The following is a 19,986-nucleotide window of genomic DNA, read 5'->3' on the forward strand; positions in this document are numbered from 1 at the left end:
TATGGTTACAGCAATACTCTGCAAAACAGCTGGATCAGGTTACCAAGCAACAAAAGTGAGAGTGTATCTGTCAGTGGGAGACATTAGATACACAAGCATATGACACATTACATGTATGGTGAGTGGACCACTAGTGAAATTTGGTGGCTCCCAATGTGTAAATTCTTTTTTATGTCGTCCTCATACATTATGATTATGTAATCATGCATGTGCATTATATATTATTACCATTTTTGCATTTTCGGCTAGATAGGCACTCAATAAAAGCAGTTGTGAGGACTCCAAACCTTTAATTGCAAATGAATATACAGCATTTAAACCTGTAAAAAAAGTGTTAACCAAGATTCTAATCCAGTCTTGATGACATAAAACAAAATACCACATATATTAGTTAAGCCTTTGTTTATGTGTATGACAGAGAGCAAAAAGAAATGGTACCTGAGATTATGTAGCCTCTTGTATACACAGTCACACATTGCTTAGTGCAGAAATTAAGCTCTTTTGGAAGCAAATTATATTGTTAAAATATTGTATAGGCTCTAGGTAATGAAACCTACATGTATAAATCAAAATAAGTAGGAACAATACCAATGAACATGTGACAAAAACGGACAAAACCCTGGTGTAGTATAAATATTCAGTGCTTCATATAAAAGTAAAACAATGCAATATTAACACCGTTTTTTCTGTTGCATACTGTGTACAGTAACAGAAAGCTTTAGTAGTCCTTGAGTGGATTGAAGATTATTAGAGGTGGCAGTGCACACGAGTTAAGTGTCCACTTGAATGTGAGCACTGCTAAGAATTATGAAAGGCTTCCATGGATGATCTTGGGGCACTTTTCTGGCTGAATGCAGTAGTTGTTGTGCAGAACCAGTCCAGCCGGACACTGGCAGCCTGGGACGCAGGGCTTGAAGCAGTGGGTCTCTATCACCCCGAGTGGTACGGCCACGTTGAAGCAGGTTACGGGACATGGGGGTCCGCACTCGTCAAACACAAAGCCCCTCTCCACTGGACAGCCGACAGCTGATGAAGACAGCAATAGAGAGAAAAACAACGAGAGGCTGAAAACACTGTGGACGCTACGGCTTCAAGGGTGGCCAGTGGGAATTAGCAGGTGTCAACGAGAGAATCATTTTTTTCAGGGCTGATTTGTTCTGCGAATGGTCACAAGTATAACATTGTCAATTTGCCATGTGGTTTGGTAGAACTTTAAAAAATTGCAAACTTGATTTCAAACTGCACATCTAACATGAACCAACTCTGATTTCCCGAGGGTTGATGACATAGAGCCTGACAAACGTTAACAATATTAAATAAACAGCCGTAAACACATGGTACTCATGTGAACTTTATCACCTTAAAATGGGTGTTTACTTCCCACTGACCAGATATACTAGAGCTAATTATGCACTGGGAGCACATGGCATATTAGGCATTTTTCACTATTTGTTCCTCTGTGACTGGTGTGTCTGTATAGCCTTTTTCTAACCGAGCCATGCTCCAAATCAATGAGGGAAGCACCGAGACAAACATAATATACAGAAAGCAAAACAGTTACTTAGGCCAATACGTTAGCAGGACCTTAAAGTGTGTATTTTACTCACCACACAGCGATGGGCTTCTCCATTGCAAGATGACTCCGGCCTCTCTGCACTGACTGGCGTAGGCCTCCAGTGTGTCACATAGACACTCGTCAGTATTGGCCCCGCAGGCACACAGGTCGTACACGCAGGCTCCGTACCACGGTTCAGGAGGCACCACGCGGTGGCACGGCTTAAAGGCAGCAGACTTCAGGACCTTACAGCGAGCGTTAGCCCCCTTCTTGGCCTGGTAGCCTGCGTCTTTACAGGGATCAACATTCTCACCGGGGCGACAGGAGGGGGGGGAATTGCTACTATTCGTGACCTAAAAGGACAGACAGTTCTCTGATTGTCATGCAGTTAAATTATTTGTTTTTATATGATGATTTCACTTTTTCTGTTTATTTGGTGGTGTTCTATATATTTGTTTTACCCTCCAGCTATTTCCAAAGTCAGACTCTGACGCGCTGAGTTGTCCACTGGGCATTCGGAGGTCATCCTGGTAGTAATTGTTGAAGTTTCCACAGAGGCCGCAGGTGTGGCCCTTATAGGAGCCTGGCACACTCAGTTCCAGATGTGAGCGACCACTCCACAGTACCTAAAGGTTAACCCGTGCGTGATTAACCATAGGCTAAATCCCAAAGACGATGTGATAAAGGCCGTACCTTCAGACCGATGTGAGTGTTGAGCAAGATGGTGTTTGTTTGTCGCTCTACATAGATGTACGGTTCTCTGAGGAACGGCAAAGTCACGACCTCATCGTTCACCTGAAGAGTACAAGAAATGGGTGTCGGGATGAATATCAAATAACATAATTGTGCAAAAAGTCTTTCCAGTATTTGTACACACAAACCTTCACAACCCAGTCCTGGAGCAGCTGCACTGTGATGTCTCCTATAAATACTGTGACCTCTTTGGTCCAGGACACTCCTTTACGCCCACGATCATCGTTAGTGGCATGAACACTGCACACAAGGAGCCATCATAGGGCGGGGAAGAAAAAACATTACTTCCTTCAACATTTAAAAAAAAATCTTCATCCATGAAAGGTCACATGAAATGTTATTTTTATTGTTGTTTTCTTTTAATGGTATTTTCTTAACGTCCATTTTAAAAGTTGTCAATGCCTGTTCTTAAAAAATAAAGTTGTTGTTTGTACAGCTGGCCTCTTGGAAACTAGATGTGTACCCAAACAAGCAACTACACTGGATATGGATCTATGTTTCTGATACTTCACAGGAGAAATATGCGTAGAACTATGGCTCCAAATCTTTTTGGCCCTTGGAAATTGTATTTCACTCGAGAATTAAATATGAATATGAAAATAAATATACAACAATCAAGGGTAAAGACCATTTTTTATTTTTTATTAAGCACTCGAAAATGAATAATTGCCTTCTTCGGCTTGTGGGAGTTAGATCAGCTGTCACCAAATATTTATTTTTAAAATAAATTTAATTCAGATTTTCCCATTTAATTATGCAACGTGAAATTTATTTTTCAAACGAGTCCTCCGCCAACTTCCAAATGTTGAGAACACATAACTCTGATCTGATATTTCCAAAGTTAAACTAAACTAAACATTTCATGTAAAAAGCCTGATCTCCTTCTGAACCCATATCAAAGACAAAACATCTACTACTGTGAAGCTCTTGCTTGGCTCCCATGCAGTGTGATGGGGACACACTCACCTGAAGTCTCCACTCTCACAGTCCTGTGCCAGGATGTAAGTGCATGCTCCCTGGAAGTGCAGCATGCGGCCATCGAAAGTGCGATAATGGGGGTCGCCGAAGGCAATGCAAGTGGCTGGACGCGGAAGGCAATGAGGACAACACAAACCTGGGACAATAGCGGGCATCTCATCCTGCACACACACACACACACACACACAAATACAGATGAGAAATATCAGATATTTAATGTCCCTCTAAAGACTCAGGACAGTGAAGCACCAGTGAAGCGTCATGAGAACATTCGAGAATGGGTGACTGACTGTTGCACAGGTTAGTGGAGGGCAGCGTTCACTTTGACAGTGCACGTCTCCAAACACACATGTACAGCTGGTGCACTCATCCACCTCCCACTGTTCATTGGAGTGATACACTGTTCCCTGGTACAAACAGGAGGCCCCCGAGTCTACAACGCACAGACAGAGACACACAACCACACACATTAAACCGGTTAGAGGGACCACTGCAGCTGTGGAAGCTCGCTGTATTGGCTGGTTTTTGATACCTTGGCACTCGTGGCAGCATTTTCCTGGAATTTTCACTTGTTTCTGCCCATTTAGACAAAATACAGGTAAACAGTCTTCAATGCTGCACTCAATATAGCCCAGCTAAGGATGAAAAAGAAAGATTACTTTAAAATATGGTGGTCAGAATGGAAAAGATAAACAATCCTAGGTCCAGTGGAGAATAAAATCTCAAATCACTTTGTAAAATATGATGCCTTATCATAGATTAATACTTAATTAGAGTTTAGGAAAATAAGTGAGGACTTTCATTAGGTCTATGTAAGTGACAAAAATGTCACAAATAATTATTAGTCCAGCATAGGCACCATCCCAAAATCAAAACTTTCTATTTTCAGACCATGGTTATATAACAAAAACAGGCCAATGGAATCCAATCTCTGCCATAATATCTTTTTTTACAAATGGTGCTGATTACGTGTGTAAGTGATACTATCGTTAGTTGCAAACATTGCACAAGCAGTGTAAGCATCTCTGTCACTCACGTTACAGGTGCAGGTGACGCAGTCGTCATCGCTGTCGGTCCAGCTGCTGCCGTTGGCCACGCGTCTGTTCTGGCCCTCAATTACACAATCTGCATGAAACAACGACAATAGTGGATGTTTTAATGCCAATGAGACTTCCTGAAATATTTGTAAATGTACGAGGAACGAGAGGAAAGCTGGTGTTATCTCACCTTTACACACTGGGCAGCAGGAGTCGGGAGAGCTGAACTGTTCATCAAGAGGGCAAGTCGGTGGGAGGCAGTTTTGGTGTAAGCAGGTCCATGTCAGGTCCTAAATGACAGACACAGGATCACTGCGCTGCGTAGCGTATTAAGGATTGAGTCTAAGAAAAGGTGTCGTTGCCGTGGTACCTTGCAGTGGCAGGTAAAACAAGGGTCATCCGTTGCCAAGACCTCGTTGCCAATCAGTGCAGCGGTGCAGTTACTGAGAGGCTCTGAAGATTCAAACATAGGACATAGCTCAGTGACAATGCAGAGGGAACAGACATTATATCTTGAATGCAGTTTGGTACTGACGTGCACAGACAGGACAGCAGGAGTCTGGCCCGGAGAACAATATGTTGCTCTTAGGACAGTCGACGAGGCTGGGACACTGCTTTCGGTAACACCTCAGGTGTTGCTCTCCGTCCGGCATCACCTGGGACACATACACAGGTTGGATTACAATGACTACTATTACTAAAACTACTTCTTTTGTCAGGGGCAACTGAAACAAATCATTAATCATTTGGCGTTTCTAAAAAAAAAAAAAATCGTTCCAGATTATTTAGGTTTAATATTTAAGGTTTTAATAAATTCATCTAGGAATAAAATGTCATGATTAGGATCCTTTTTTTTTAAAGTATGTATGTATTGTACCTCACATGTGCAGATCTGACAGGGGTCATCAGCTGGATGGAAACTATCACCTGGACCATACACTCTGCCCTCAAATACACAGTCTGTGCAAAAAAACGATAGCATAAGATTATCAAGCACCAAAGCTAAAAAAAATCCTACCGTGAAACCTCATTTGCTCACCAGCACACACAGGGCAACACTCTCCAGGCACGCTAAGGAAGTTGATGCAGGGAGATAAACAGCGTACTTCAGAGCAGGTGGTCACCCCGTCCACACACATACATGTCATACAGGGGGTGGAGTCTGCAAACCAGCTGCTGCCCTCTTTGTGCTCCTCTCCTCCATACATACAACCTGAGAAGGACAATTCATTTAATTTCCCTCTGCGATTAAATAATATATGTGTATAATACAGTATATTATATTTTCAGAGCTCTATTTACCTCTACAGCGAGGACAGCAGGCTCCTGGATCGGTCACTTGATGCATACAAGGGAGCTTGGGACACTCAGGAAATGCACAATGCACCTCACCTGCCTGCAAGAGTCAAATGGATTAATGATTAAACCCATGGCAAGTGCAAATATGGAGGTAAAAGACAGAAATGAGGAGACGGACCTGGCAAGTGCAGATAGAGCACTGGTTTGAACTCAAGGTCCATGTCGTCCCATCATTGAACTCCTGTCCATCTAGTTTACAGACTGAGACCAAATACAGACGAGGAACAAAGACATATATTTATAAATCCGGTGTCTTTTAGTCAACTTCATGTTTTCATGTTGTGCATGTGTGACATGGCCTGTCTTTGAATTCGCGGTGGCAGTTATCTATTCCCATTAATACTAATTGCATGAAGTTGAATTTCATAACTAAATATTAGATTTACATTTTTTTGTTTGTTGAGGTAGACTTTTAGAAAGAGCTTTTTCTAAGCTTTCTGATTCCATTTACTCAAAGTGTGTCAGGAAGTACCTGAGCACTCAGGACAGCACTGCCCTGGCTTGGTTACTGGTCGGATACAAGGTGTTGGTGGGCAGACATGGGGCACACAGGTGACAGTGCCTCTGACACACGTGCAGCGCTGACAGGGGTTGGAGGAGGGTTTGAAGGTTTGACCGTGAGAGTGGACGACACTCTCGTACAGACAGGAGTCACAGACGGGGCAGCAGGTGTCTGAAGGAACAGGGTGGGAGCACCGGACTGGGCAAGGTCTCTTCTGACAGTTCACCACCTCATTCTGATTAGAAGCGGGACAAGTTGCAAAGGAAGAGAAACAGCTGGGATGGAATTAATTACACAATTTGATTTTGTATCAAGTGCACAACCATATGATTTCAGTTCTTCATCCGTTTAGAATGGTCAGACTGACCAGGCAGGAGCATGAAGAGCAGGGATCAGAGAGAGAAGGGAAGGAGGAGCCGGACTGGTATTCTTGCCCCCGATGAAGACACATCCCTGTGCAGACGGGGCAGCACTCCCCAGGAGGGGTCAAAGGACGCACACACGCCACACGAGGACAGGATGCATGCACGCACACAACACCACCGTTCTATGCAGAAAAACACACGCATATTTCCTCTCTAAAAAAGTGGTATTCATGCTCCACGTGCAAAATAAAATGCTTCACAGAGTCATGTTGATGGGGTACTCCAATATCCAGAATTGTATTGTTTGGTGTTAATGTGAGGCTCTACGGGAATCCATTTTTAGCGAGGTCAATCGAATTGCTGTAAAGAAGTAAACTTTTCAGAGCGTACAAAAGGCAAGTTTATACTTAAAAATAGACCCCTGTTGGACCGAAGCAACACGTTAATCATCCTTTAATCACTGATAGGTTGTTTCCTTTTTTACTTCTTTGACATGTTATTTTCCCAGGCTCTGACTTCGACTAAAAATGTGGACCAACTAAATAAGGAGCTTCACAGTTATAGATTTAAAAGTGGATACAAATTAAAGTATGCTGTAGTACCAGACAGGAGCAGAGCTGGCAGCGGTCGGTCGGGTGTGGGAATCGCTCTCCGTTGAAACAGCCTCGTCCATTGAAGTTGCATCCATCACACACTCCACATGCACAGCCATCCAGAGCTGGATGTGGGCATGACACGGCAGGGCATCTTCTCTGTGTACACACCACTTCACCGCTCTATGGAGACAAAAGTACATATGGACAGAAGATAAAAGGGTGCAGAGAGACCTCCAAAGTAAGGGCTGCCCTTCTCCCCCCTCACTGAGCATGTGCAGTCCTGGCACCCTCCTTCTCCTCCTGGAAGGACCTGTCCGTCAGCATAAGTCACACCTTGGAATTGACAACCTGTACACAAAGTTAAACATCAATTAATGACCTACTCTAAATAACATGAAGTGTGATATGTTGTAAGCTGGTTACCGTCACAGTCGGGGCATCCACAAGGGTTTGTGACCGGGTGAGGACAACGGGCGGCTACACACGACTTCCTCATACATCGCACTGAACCACTCTGTAACAGAAGAAGCATGACAAATTGTCTATGATGAGATTAACCAGCAGGGATGTGTACCTGAATGCGTGTGTGTCGTGATGATACCTGGCATGTGCATTCCGCGCAGGGGTTTCCTGGGTCAGGGATTGACTTGCCATTTGCAAGGACTACACTGTTATAGAAACAGCCTGTCGAATAAAGATAAGTTTAATTTGCCATTTTGTAATCAGGGAAGGGATGAACAAACAAAGGTTAAAATCAATGATGCTAAACCAGAAATGTGGCTATAATTAGATTTTGACTTTCCATACGTTCACATTCTCCACAGCATTGTCCGGGGGGTTTGTAAGGGTGACGGCACTCTCCATAGCAGGCTATTTTGGTGCAGATGACTTCGCCTCCGTAACAGTAACATACGCCACATGGGTCTTTGTCATCACCAAACTCGGTGCCATCGGGGTATTCTTTACCATGAAACATGCAGCCTGCAGAAAAAAAACTGCAGATTAAGATAGTTTTGAAACGACATGGGGAATATAGTTCCCAATTAAAACTGTTGACACAGATGCCTGTGAATCAACTTCAGCAACTGGAAAATTAGCCGTTGGCTTTTCACTCACTATCACAGGACATGCAGCATTGTCTCTGGACTGGGTGGTTACAGTTGGCCGGTGGGCAGTGCTTCCTCTCACACCGGACGGAGCCCTCGCGGCAAACACATACAGCACATTGATCAGATGCATCATCCCAAGTCTCCCCGTTAGATCGCTCTCGGCCCTCGTGTAAGCAGCCAGCAGGGGAAATGAGACAGAGAAAATGTGATTACACCATAAAAAGAGGAGTTTTTTAATGTGTCTGGATAACCGTGTCAAATTTGCTGATGTCTACTGACATGAAGTGAAAAATATATATATATATACTTTTTTGACTAGTTTTTTTACAAAGACATACCAAATTGTACCTTCGCATGTCCGGCAGCACTGCAGTGTGATGGGATGAGAACATGGAGCAAAGGGGCAGGACTTGTGCTGACAATGAACTGTTCCATTGGTGCAGGCACATGAGCGACAGTTGTCAGCCGGGTGGTAGAAACGCTCGGTGTGTCTGTAGGATCGCTGTTCATACACACAGCCTGATGGAGGAGCTGAGGGGAATGTTAGCACAATAAAATCCATAAAATTTATCAACACTTGGTTTAAGGATTGTTCTAAAGGTCTCTCTTAAGCTTCTCTTTTCAAAATAAGGATAAAAAACATTAAATGCTGTAGGAAACAGAAAGGAAAAAAAACAAAGCTTTTGGGGGATGTAAATAGGATGTAAAATGCCGCTTGAAGTCAGTGAGTTAGCTTTGCCTGTTCAAATTAAGTGTCATGCAATAAAAAAAGGAAAATTCATATTCTGTGTCTGTGTGTTCTGATTTGTGTTGAATAACCCACATGTTGATAATTGGGCACCAATAGTAAAACTAATTGCCTCATTGATCTCCGATGACTGTGTTGAAATATGAGTGAAAATACAAATCTTTTTTTTATAGCACTTTCATTTCTCACCAGGACACTGAGGACAGCAGTCTCCAGGCAGCAGATTTGGGTTGGAGCACTGCAGCAGTGGGCACCTCTTCATCAGACACTGGACATTACCATTCTACAAGAAACACAGTAGACATTGACAAGGAAGTCCACAGATGATCGTCGCAGCAGGCGTAGTCCGACGCTCATTATTCTTACTATGCAGCTGCACATCCTGCACGTGTCAGTAGGATGAGGAAACTCCTGCCCATTGGGATACTCTTTCCCAGCGTAGCTGCAGCCTAATGTAAACAAATGTTGTGTCAACTTGAATTACTTTTTCATTTGTATTCCTTATAGATAGTTCACGTTTCCTCACCATTGCAATTGTTTTGACAACATGTTCCGTGTCGAGGCGCGTTGCAGTGAGGATGAGGGCACTGTGCCTGGTGGCAGTCTATCTGTCCGCTCACACACGTACACTCCTCACATGCTCTCACAGGGTTTGGAAAAGCCTCTCCATCCACAAATATCCGGTTCTCAAAGGAGCAGTCTGGAGGAGATGCAAACGCATAGGCAGTATAATGACTGGCAGTTAACTAAAAGGACATTTTTAAAAGCGCAATTCACGACCGTATCTAGTTCTGAGTTGGGGTACCTGGACATTTAGGGCAGCACTCTCCAGGCGGTGTATATGAGTTAGAACAGTTGAGTGGAGGACATGGTCGTCTCCCACACTGTACACTGCCATGCTGAGGGGAAGGGAGGGCTGTATCAGCATGTTTGAAGGACCATGAGTGTGTGTGAGAATGGAGATGTGCTCACCTGACACGTGCAGGTGTGGCAGGGGTGGTCAGGAGTCGTAAACCTCTGACCGTTGCTGTAGATACGATGGTTATAGGTGCAGCTTTCACACAATGCACAACAGGAGCCTGGGGAAAGGAACGTTACACTTTCATCTGCATATTAACAAAGCTCAGACACAAACAGTCTTACCAGTGGTCTTGCTGGGATGCAGGCACTCTGTCGGGGGGCAGCGCGTGTGTGTACACAGCATCTCTCCATTCAAACAGGTGCAGCTGGAGCAGGGACCCTCGGGGCTCCATTGGGAGCCTTCCTCATATTCTACCCCCTCCAACACACACGCTACGATGAAAAAGATGAGTTGTATATTCATTCATGACTTCCACCTGTGCAAGTTTGTGTGTGTTATTGAATGCATTATTACCTTTGCAGATAGGACAGCAGAGACGTGGGTCCATAATGGGGTTGGAGCACCGGACAGGAGGGCACTTCTCTTCACGGCAACTGACATTCCCACCCTAAAACAGATAAGAGTATGAAAATGTGTTGACTGACTAAAAGATCACTTTGAACAATAAGTATGCACATGCTCGATCCGGTAGAATGTTATAAAATGCGTAACGCCATGTTTCAATAAAAAAATCCTCAAAGCTGAATTACTTCCTTCTTGAATATAGTGGTTTGACTTACCTTACACCTGCACTGCAGGCAGGGTCCACTTCCAGCGGGGGTAAACACTTTTCCATCTGCATACATCCTCCTTTCATACTCACATCCCGTGGGAACAAATGAAAATAACTTGAATAATATTTGCTTCAGTCTGCATAAGTGGAATTGGAAGATGGAATGCAATAGGGCAAACAAACTTGTAGACATTTCATATTTTTTACTAATTTACAGTTACAGACTACTGACCATCGCATGTGGGACAACACTCCCCTGTGTGCTTTGCTGGATGACTGCAGCGAGGTGTAGGACATTTTGAATCTATGCGCTCACAAGACACGCCTCCTGCCTTAACCGCAGATATGAGAAATGTAGATTGTCATCGAAGACATCTTTTTTCTCAGTTTTAATCACATTTATTTATGACATTGCAGTAGGTTCTGACAGATTTTCTTTGAAGCCCTTTGTCTGAAATACTTACCAACACATCATCCAGTCACATATAAATAACTTTGCCTGACTGAAGTTACCTTGCAGTGGCAGTGGAGGCACGGGTCTCTCATGGAGAGGAACTTCTGTCCGTCCACGTACATCTTGGATTCATATTCACACTGCTCACATCTACAGGTCACACACACATACACACACTGTACACAACTAAAACTTCTAGAAAGTAAGGGATGAATGATGTGGATTGATGCAGGCTTTGCAGTGATATAGATGAAAGTAGACAGTTTGGTTACCGCGGACAACAGTCTCCAGCGCGATGCACTGGGTTATGACAAGTGAAAGCAGCACAAGGTAGTGGTGAACAAGCCACATTTCCATTCTGAAGGAGAAAGATATAATAAGGATAAAATAGACACAATAAATCGAAATATTAAGTTGAATTTGATTATTAATGCCATACCAAACATGTGCACTCCTGACAATGGTCTCCAGTAGGGATCACAGCTCCGTTAGGGAAGTCATGGCCGTTCACACCACAGTCTACAACACATACGCAAACACACGCTGCGTCTCTGCAGTTTACTGAAGCCAAACACACAAACACACACACACACAGGCACACACAATGGAAGAAACCCACCTTGACACACTGGACAGCAGGTGTTGGGTGGAGGAGCAGCTGGGTTTTTACACGGTGTGTTACATTGCTCCCTCTCACAGCGAACGTGACCTTCCTGATGAGAGAAGAGAAGAAAACAATAACAAAACAGATACAGCTGATAGAGAAGATGAGAGGGTTGAATTGCCAATCAGTGTCAAACCCACCAAACAGGAGCAGACATCACACGGACTCCCCACCGGCCTCCACTCGGCTCTATGATCATACTGGACACCAGAATGGATACAGCCTGCAAGCACATTTTTACATTCCTTTAGTTGTATTACTAGAAATTAACAAATAGGAAATAGAAGATGCCCCTTTTCAGAGGATAGAACGTTTAACCATTTCACTACACTTTTCCGTTAAATTACTTTATATCCTGTGGAGGCAAATTTGAACCCGCTGTTGTCTGTTGAAGCATATTGTACTACTATAATATAAAATAATACATTAACAATGATTTTGTTAATTAAACTCTACTAAGTGTTGCAAATTATCAAATCAAATCAAATTATGCTGATCTTGACACTGGATAATAGATCCAGCTCTCTAGTACAATTGACTTTTTGCAGTGTGATTTCAACTCTGCACTTTTGCCTAACACCGGAAAATTAACTCTAAGAATTTTGCTGTGTATGTGCTTTTTTAATGCTAAACCCAAATAATTGCTTCCACGGATTTGTGGAGATCCTTTGATATATAGGAGATATTTTCGTAAAACCAGGGCTGACAGCTAGACTAATTCACAAATGTATCTCTTAAACAAGGATTGTTGGGGACAGATTTTTGTCTTTGCTCTGTCCTTACCTTTGCATCTCTGGCAACAGTCTCCAGGTACAGTCTCCCTTTGTGTGCACTCCAGTGAAGGGCAGGGTTGAGGATAGCATTCCCTGTTACCCTCCTGTTTGCAATGAAATCACAAATAGGATAAATCAAATGATGAACAGTGAAGACCAGAGGAATTGTTTGAATTTATTTTGGTGTGTGTTAAAACAAAGATTCTCACCTTACACGTACACGTCTTACAGCCATCTCTGCTGTAGGACACATTATGAACTGTACCATCCAGCTCACATCCTGAAAGTGAGACAATTAAGTTTAAGTGCATGAACATTTTTGAGCTTGTGGGAGTGTGTCTTAAATGTCCCAGGAGCAGGGCCGGCCCTGCCCAGGAGATAAAGCGTGTCCTGGGAGGTTATGTAAGCATAGAGAAAGTAAGTTTGAGCTTTGGTGGTCCCTCGTTGTCAATCAATGCAAATGTTTTTCACCATTTCCCTGCCTATTGGTAGCCATACTGTTGGGATGTAATATATATGTGCTTTCTCTCACACATACTTCATTTTATGGGCCGCAACTACTGTTGGAGTTACAACAGCTTCCCTAAATTTTGGCGGCTTGAGTTACTTTGTCAAAAAATGCCTTTTTAATGTGCAGCACATACTAAACACTGCAAAGAGCGAAATTGCTCAATTTGTACCATCAAACGTTCTCGGTTAACTCATTAATATTATTTTTGCCTAGCTATGACATTTCAGCGGATTTTTATTTTAATGACAACCCTCCAGAAGACAGAGACAAGGTGTTTGTGTTTGAATGAAGGCAGTAATCACAGAGTGTGAGTGAGGCTTGTGAGGCTGCCTACTGTGCCAGCAGCCAACAGGCATTTCCTCTAGCAAGCCAAGCATGCATGACTTCAAAGTGCATGTGTAAGTGTACGGGGAGTGTGAGTCTGCGAGTGTGTATCAACTGGGTGCTATTGCACTCTTCTGGCCACCATGCAGAAACAATTAAGGGGAGGGTTGGATGTAAAAGCCAGGGACAGTGACAGAATGGGGAGTCAAGAGGGGTGAGAGAAGGGCCAATGGGCTGATTGGGCACATGTGTGTTCCATGGTTGCTCAAATGTAAACAATAATCAGAACAGGACAAAGTGTATACTGTGTAACCCTTTGGTGGTGGACTAAGGGAAACAAAGACAAAGAGAGACTGATCATTACATAGCTCTTAATCAAGTTAACTTAAGCCGCTCACATCATTCTTTAAGGTATTAAAGAAATGCCAAAAAATAATTAGAATAAACAATGTCCCTCATATTAAAAAACCACAGACCTTGCTGTCAACAGCGCACTTCTTTCAACAGAAGAAACTTGAAATAACAGGTCCAATAATCCTGGATCGTCCAGACTAATGTAGACATTACTGATTATTATCTATCACTTATTATCCATTCTTTACAAGGCTAGATTTCACTAGAGTTAAGGTAATATAAATGCTTTCTTGTAATATGCAAGAAAAGCATTTCATTCCCCTCATGCAATAAGTTACTTTAGAAATTTTCAACCTGGAGTGTCCAAGTGACTAGAAAGGGACTTTTTTGATCATCAGCCCCAAAATGGTGATCCTTATCTTGACGGACTTGCCTCTGCATGACTTCCAAACCCCTCCCACAAGTCTTAATCTACACTCAAACACATAATCATTTAGCATGTCATCATGCTGCTATTTGCGGAATTGCACTACACACAAACTAGAGCTTGAACAGATTGCTATAGAAATGCATTCAATGGGAATAGTTGTAGAGACATCCGCAAATCCTCGTATACATACACATCTGTCTCAGCTGTCTCTGACATACTGGTCTCTTTGTTTTGGGGGGTCAGGAGCAGCAAAACTCAGCAGACGCAAATCCAGACAAAACATGCGCCTCCACTTTGACGAACATGTTTTTATTTCCCTTGGAGAGGGGGGGACATTTTATGTTCATTTTTGTATGTAGTGAAAGAGCATAAGCTGAATCATTTTTACCTTTGATATTAGTTGAGCATGTGACCTTTCCAGATGTGCACTCACACACAGTGGTGAGGTCAATCTGCCAGCGCTGGCCATTCTCCACCTCATGCCCCTCCCACACACATCGCTGCCTCACACACTCACATCCCTCCAGGTACTTTACGCGTGATTGCAGGTCTGCGTTCTGCAGAGAAATGTGAAAACTCCATGTAACGTTTCTATACGTCACTTGACATACTTGTCATTGAAATGTCAAAACGTACCTGGGTGTTGACCGTGTCCAGCATATGAGCCAGCTCGTCCAGCCTCCTCTCCAGCTTCTTCAGCCTGTCGTCTTTCTGTGCCTGAGAAACAGGAGACCCCGGGGGCCCCAGCACCACACCTCTCTGCAGCTGGTCACCATGGACGTCTTGGAGATAATGGTTGGTTTGGCCCGTTGGCCTGCTGCTCGTTTGAAGTTTACTGGAGGATGAATCCTGCTGGAACACTCGAGTCCAGGAATCGGAGCTATCTGCGTTCATAGACTGAGTGCGGGGCAGAGCATCTAAAAGGAGAAAGCGGCACATATTGGGAGAGCAGATTCCTGGATAATTCTAGCCTTAATGAAAGAAGAAAGAAGACCTGAGGCAAAATAAACGTACGGGGGACTATTTGCCTAAGGGCCAACATACATACACACCAATGTACACAAACCATGAAGGTCCCACGACTGAGTATTAGCAGTATTTAACTGTTTTGAACTCTAAATGGAGGTCCAATATAACGTTATTAATCAGTTATTAAATAGCCAATATAATTTATTACAAGAGAAGTATTTACTTCAAGAGCACTGCAAATATGTTTTCATTATCAAGGTTGGCAATACAGACAATGAATGGGAGAAAAAGAAAAAAAGAAGGGAGTGATTGACACTGCAGCCTCTGGCATTTAGTCAGATTCTAAAGTATCTGCTTTTCGGCATTCTGATCAAAACTGTTGAATAAATGCCCACCAGTGTACTTGGGCGTCAACCATATCCTTTACAAAAAGGATATGGTTGACGGCTCTGTACTGAGCTTAAAAATGTTTGTTTGTGGGGTATTTCTATGGAATTCTTCTAATGTACATCTCCATATTTTGTGATCAACAAGAATCATTTTGTTTCAGTTTTGATTTAGAATATCCTTCTTTACCTGTAACATTCTCGCAGAGCCACGGCCTCCTCAGATAAGCTTTCATTGATATCTCAGCTGTCTTCAAATATCCCTGCATTCAAAACAGAAATGCACACATGCTAATTGTTACTGCAAATACAGAATTCACATTGAATGGGGGCAGAAATTAAGCAATGTAACTAAGTTAACTAAGAATTAAAGCATACATTTTGAGCTCAGGTATGTCCTTGTAAACTAAACGAGTGAAGGTGCCATCTCACATGTTTGCAAGAAACTCACACTAAATTTGCTGTCTTTCTTTCCCGGTGTGCCGGCGAGAGTAACCACAGTATCTTCAGGCAGTTCCAGGTTGATTCTCTCATGACTTTTTACGGGTAAAACAACAGCTTCTTGACAATCAACAAAAAATGCCAGCCTATCTGTCTCCAGGCTCATAGCCAACCGTACCCACTCCTCCCCGGAGAAAGGGTTCCTCCTTGGGAAGTAAAAACTGACGAGGCCCTGATCTCCTCCTCCAGCGTGGTAGTCCAAACGCAGAGAATAGTTGTGGGTGGAGGAGATGAGTTGGACAATGGGTGAGGAGGCCGAGGAGATGGAAAAAAGAGTGGCGCTGGACCCCGAAGACTGACGCCCCACCAAATGCACCCCCATACTACCCTGAAGGCGGGGGTACAAGTAGGAATATTCACGAGGGAGAGTTAGGTATGGTGCTCTGGGACGGATTTTGTACATCACACCGCCAGGACTTTGCTGGCTGGCCCCACCGCTTATGTGGTGGGAGACGTTGAGGGCGGCCAGGAGGTCGATCACTAAGAGAGACATAAAACAGACTCGTGACAGAGTCATAGAGAGGTCATGGTGTTCCTAATGGAGGGTGACACTGTGGTTTCTAAGCTGTTACAAGCGCGTGAATCTGTGTGAATCAGTGGGGGATAAATCCTTACTGCTAAAAGTCACTGAGTTTGTTTTGCTCTATGGGAAACGGGTATAGTGGTGGAAAGTAGCTTAGTGCATGTACATAAAGAAGTAGGTAGGTAACTAGGTAATACAATTGATAATGAATACTTGTATTTGAGAATTACAATAAAATGAAAAGGATTAAGTTCTTTGTAAATCAAAATTTTGACAGAAAACATGATCAGCTAATAAAATTTGATGAATGACTGAAGATAAATCAAACTAATGTCCTAAAATTATGTAAAGTAGTGCAGAAGATCTTTACCAACACAACAGCTATAAATCGTTGCATGTTAATAATAAATAAATGATAATAACTGAATACCAATATATGGTATGTAAGACTGTACTGCAAAAATAAGTACTTCATTTTGACACTTAAGAATATGTTGCAGGAAGCGCTTTAGTTTTTATTACTTCAATAATGAAACTTTGCAGTATTTCTACTTTTATCAAGGAAAAAGATCTTAATAAGAAAACAAAAAAGTTAAATGAACAAAATGTAAAATAAAAAGCAAACACGAGTGCACGCTTTTGTAAACTCACCATTCTTGTTTTTTGGGCTGGAGTGCCCCTGTACAGACAGCGCAAAGACACAGAGCAGATGTAACTCCAGCAACATGAGCGTCCTCAGTTTGCTGCTCTCCATTCTCCAGACAGAATCAGAATATAAAGCCTGGATTAAAATCCCAATTTTTTTAACGCAAAATAACCAGTATTCATTGTCTAACTTAATCTTTTGAAATGAACAAGATTTCCCTGCTTTCTCTGCGAGCAGCTCGTTTCCAAAAAGCACACAGGGGAAACATGAAACATCTGGATGCAGGCAGGGCGTCACTTCTCTGCAGACAAACAATTACATTTCCCCTGGGGCCATATCCACAACGCACTCTTCCTCCACGATCACAAAGGCATAGAGTTTAATTGTTATTCCTATACTTGCTCAAGATGCTTGGAATTTCTAACGCGACAGAGAGAAAAAAGAAAACTTTAGGTGTGCATGAGGTCACTGGTTCTTGTCTGTTCCCAGAAGCGAAAGGATAGGTGTGGGTGAAGTCCTTTCTTCGCTTGTTTTCCCTCCTTTTGTCAGGCAAAAAAAGGAGACATATTTTAGCTCAGTAGTGTTGATTCCCAGTGAAGACCCCCTTTTGGTAATCAGCTAAAACCTGGTCCGGAGGTGGAGGGGATCCACGCTATAAGAAGCCAGAAATGTTTGTGTGTGTGTGTGTGTGTGTGTATGTGTGTGTGCACATAGAGAGAGAGAGAGAGAGAGAGAGAGAGAGAGAGAGGGAGGGGGAAAACGCAAGTAGTCATGTTTCACTGCTTTGGAAACGGTCCCAGTGTGCATCCCACTGTGCCCCCCCCCCCCCCCCCCCCCCTCTGTCTCCACAACTCTTGGCTTCGCCTTCTTGTTGTTGTCCTCTTCTTTACTGTGTCTTTGAGTGCACCCTCACAAGCAGTATCCCTGAGATAGACAGAGGACACTGCAACTCAAAAAGAAGGACTTACAACCCTCTGTTTTTTGGTGTGATAATGCCCAGGTGTTTTGTGATGGACGCAGATGAATGGAGACCCCCTGACCCCTCCAGTTTTCTATACAGATTGAGAGTATATCTATTAAAGGGATCCAGAGATCCAGGATTAAAAATGACTCTACTTTAAACCCCGTGGTTTTAAGATCTTCCCTGTCTGTCCATGTCCCCTCAGTGACTCGTGCCAGCTAGTCTGTAATAATCACAATTTAAAAGTTTACCCAGAGGACTTGCTCTATCCCCCCGTCTGTGTTTTTTCAAACGACACAAAATTCTTCCAGATGCCGTGCCCCTTTCAGGCCAAGAGGACTTACAGACAGTGATAAAGCAGTACGCTTAGGAATACAGCATTTTTTAGTTAAAGGGAACAATAAACAACATTTGACCACTAGCAGCAAAAGTGGATGTGAGCATGTTTCCCTGGCTAGCTCGCGGCCACAGCTCTGATCTGCTCCCATATGATGGTATGAGCGTTGGCACTCATCCTCAGCTTACCCTCAAGTAGACACCCATTTGCTTCATCAGCACTGCTGCATTAGTTTGTGCTATTGGCAGTCAGCACCATTAGCTGCTAGCCGCATGCTAAAGTGTCACCATGTTGAGAACTGCTGTGAGCAGTCTTGTATAATGCAGCTTTTAAGAGATTTTATTTAGTGCAGAATAAAGATTTATGATTCTGCATTTTACCTTAATTTTTTCACAATTCCATTTTTTTCACAACAACGTTGTCTACAGACTTCAGTTGTGTCGATGTGAAAAACAAATGGAGTAAATTAGACAAACAAATATAGCTATGCATCGTTTGTTTAGCTGAATGAAAGACTTAGATGCCGAAGACAAAGTTTCACATGTTCAGTCTCCATCTTAGTTTAGCGTGTTAGCATGCAGACATTTTGTAATTAGCACTAATCTCGGAAGTCATACGTTCTGCAAGTGTTTCATCATAAACAAAGTGATTAAAATGATTCATTTGCACCAGGGAGGGATTTTACTCGATTTCCATGTTGAGATAACATCATTACAAGAAAAAAAAAAACACATTCTGGAAACAGATGTTCAGATGATGAAGTTGTCCAAGCCAGTCATCCATCATCCAAGCCCTGTCATCCTTTTAACCACATCTCTGCTGACATCCAGTGGCCATGACCAGTCACAGCAGTATGATACAACTATATTAATCCACCAAATTATTATAAAATCAACCTTAATATAGTCAATAAATAACTAAAATTATTATAAGATATACCATTGACTAGCTAATAAATATAATCTGAGGAGCGTTTGTCCTCTGCACTCTAAGTCAAGGACTTTGCAGTTTTCAATCCATCCCTGAGCAAATTTTGAACTTCTTTAAGAGTGTCCATCTGTGTGTGTGTGTGTCTCTGTCTGTGTGTGTGCCTACCCATGATGGCACAACTGTGTAAAAGGATATGGGTTAATCTTCAGAAGGTGAACAGCCGATGTTTGATAGCTAATCCCTTGTCAGGGCGCATTAGTTGTCACATGTCGGTGACGCTAATTCAACAAATCCCGGAGGTGTAAGCTGCGTAAACAAAGTACATACTGATACTCTTCAACAAGGTCTAACCCATTCAATACATGGGCAAATACTGCAGATTTATATTTAAAGTATTATAAAAAACATGATATTTCCTATTATGCTCTGTGATACAGGCACCAAAACTATAGCTAAATGGAAAATATTACTGCTCAACTTTGATTGCAGGATAAACTATTTATGAAGGTCAAATGTCTTTGTACTAGATAAATCTCTTAAATTCACTTGTGACCTCAGTCTCTGACCGCACCATAGAATTCTTGCTA

General features: G+C 42.7%; 1 protein-coding gene across 1 annotated transcript; it reads right to left on the reverse strand.

Moving 5' to 3' along the window:
- Positions 1-63: 63 nt before the first annotated feature.
- Positions 64-17,825, reverse strand: kcp (kielin cysteine rich BMP regulator). The gene is made up of 46 exons (XM_062562778.1): positions 17,177-17,825; positions 15,953-16,482; positions 15,692-15,764; positions 14,783-15,063; positions 14,535-14,703; positions 12,737-12,807; positions 12,538-12,631; positions 11,895-11,977; positions 11,710-11,803; positions 11,530-11,609; positions 11,363-11,448; positions 11,150-11,240; positions 10,868-10,968; positions 10,644-10,728; positions 10,378-10,471; positions 10,146-10,295; positions 9,975-10,081; positions 9,808-9,901; positions 9,529-9,702; positions 9,369-9,451; positions 9,192-9,285; positions 8,589-8,785; positions 8,262-8,418; positions 7,953-8,126; positions 7,747-7,829; positions 7,569-7,659; positions 7,411-7,493; positions 7,152-7,325; positions 6,552-6,731; positions 6,155-6,419; positions 5,801-5,883; positions 5,626-5,719; positions 5,363-5,536; positions 5,201-5,283; positions 4,859-4,979; positions 4,694-4,776; positions 4,514-4,613; positions 4,323-4,411; positions 3,819-3,921; positions 3,577-3,719; positions 3,275-3,447; positions 2,437-2,548; positions 2,249-2,350; positions 2,017-2,181; positions 1,608-1,908; positions 64-1,026 (listed from the first exon to the last, which is right to left on the reverse strand). Exons 1-46 carry the CDS (start codon positions 17,277-17,279, stop codon positions 806-808), a joined length of 6,288 nt encoding a protein of 2,095 aa, XP_062418762.1. The 5' UTR covers positions 17,280-17,825; the 3' UTR covers positions 64-805.
- Between the last annotated feature and the right edge of the window lie 2,161 nt (positions 17,826-19,986).

Source organism: Pungitius pungitius, chromosome 6, assembly GCF_949316345.1.
Source record: "Pungitius pungitius chromosome 6, fPunPun2.1, whole genome shotgun sequence".
In the NCBI taxonomy this organism is placed as follows: domain Eukaryota; kingdom Metazoa; phylum Chordata; class Actinopteri; order Perciformes; family Gasterosteidae; genus Pungitius; species Pungitius pungitius.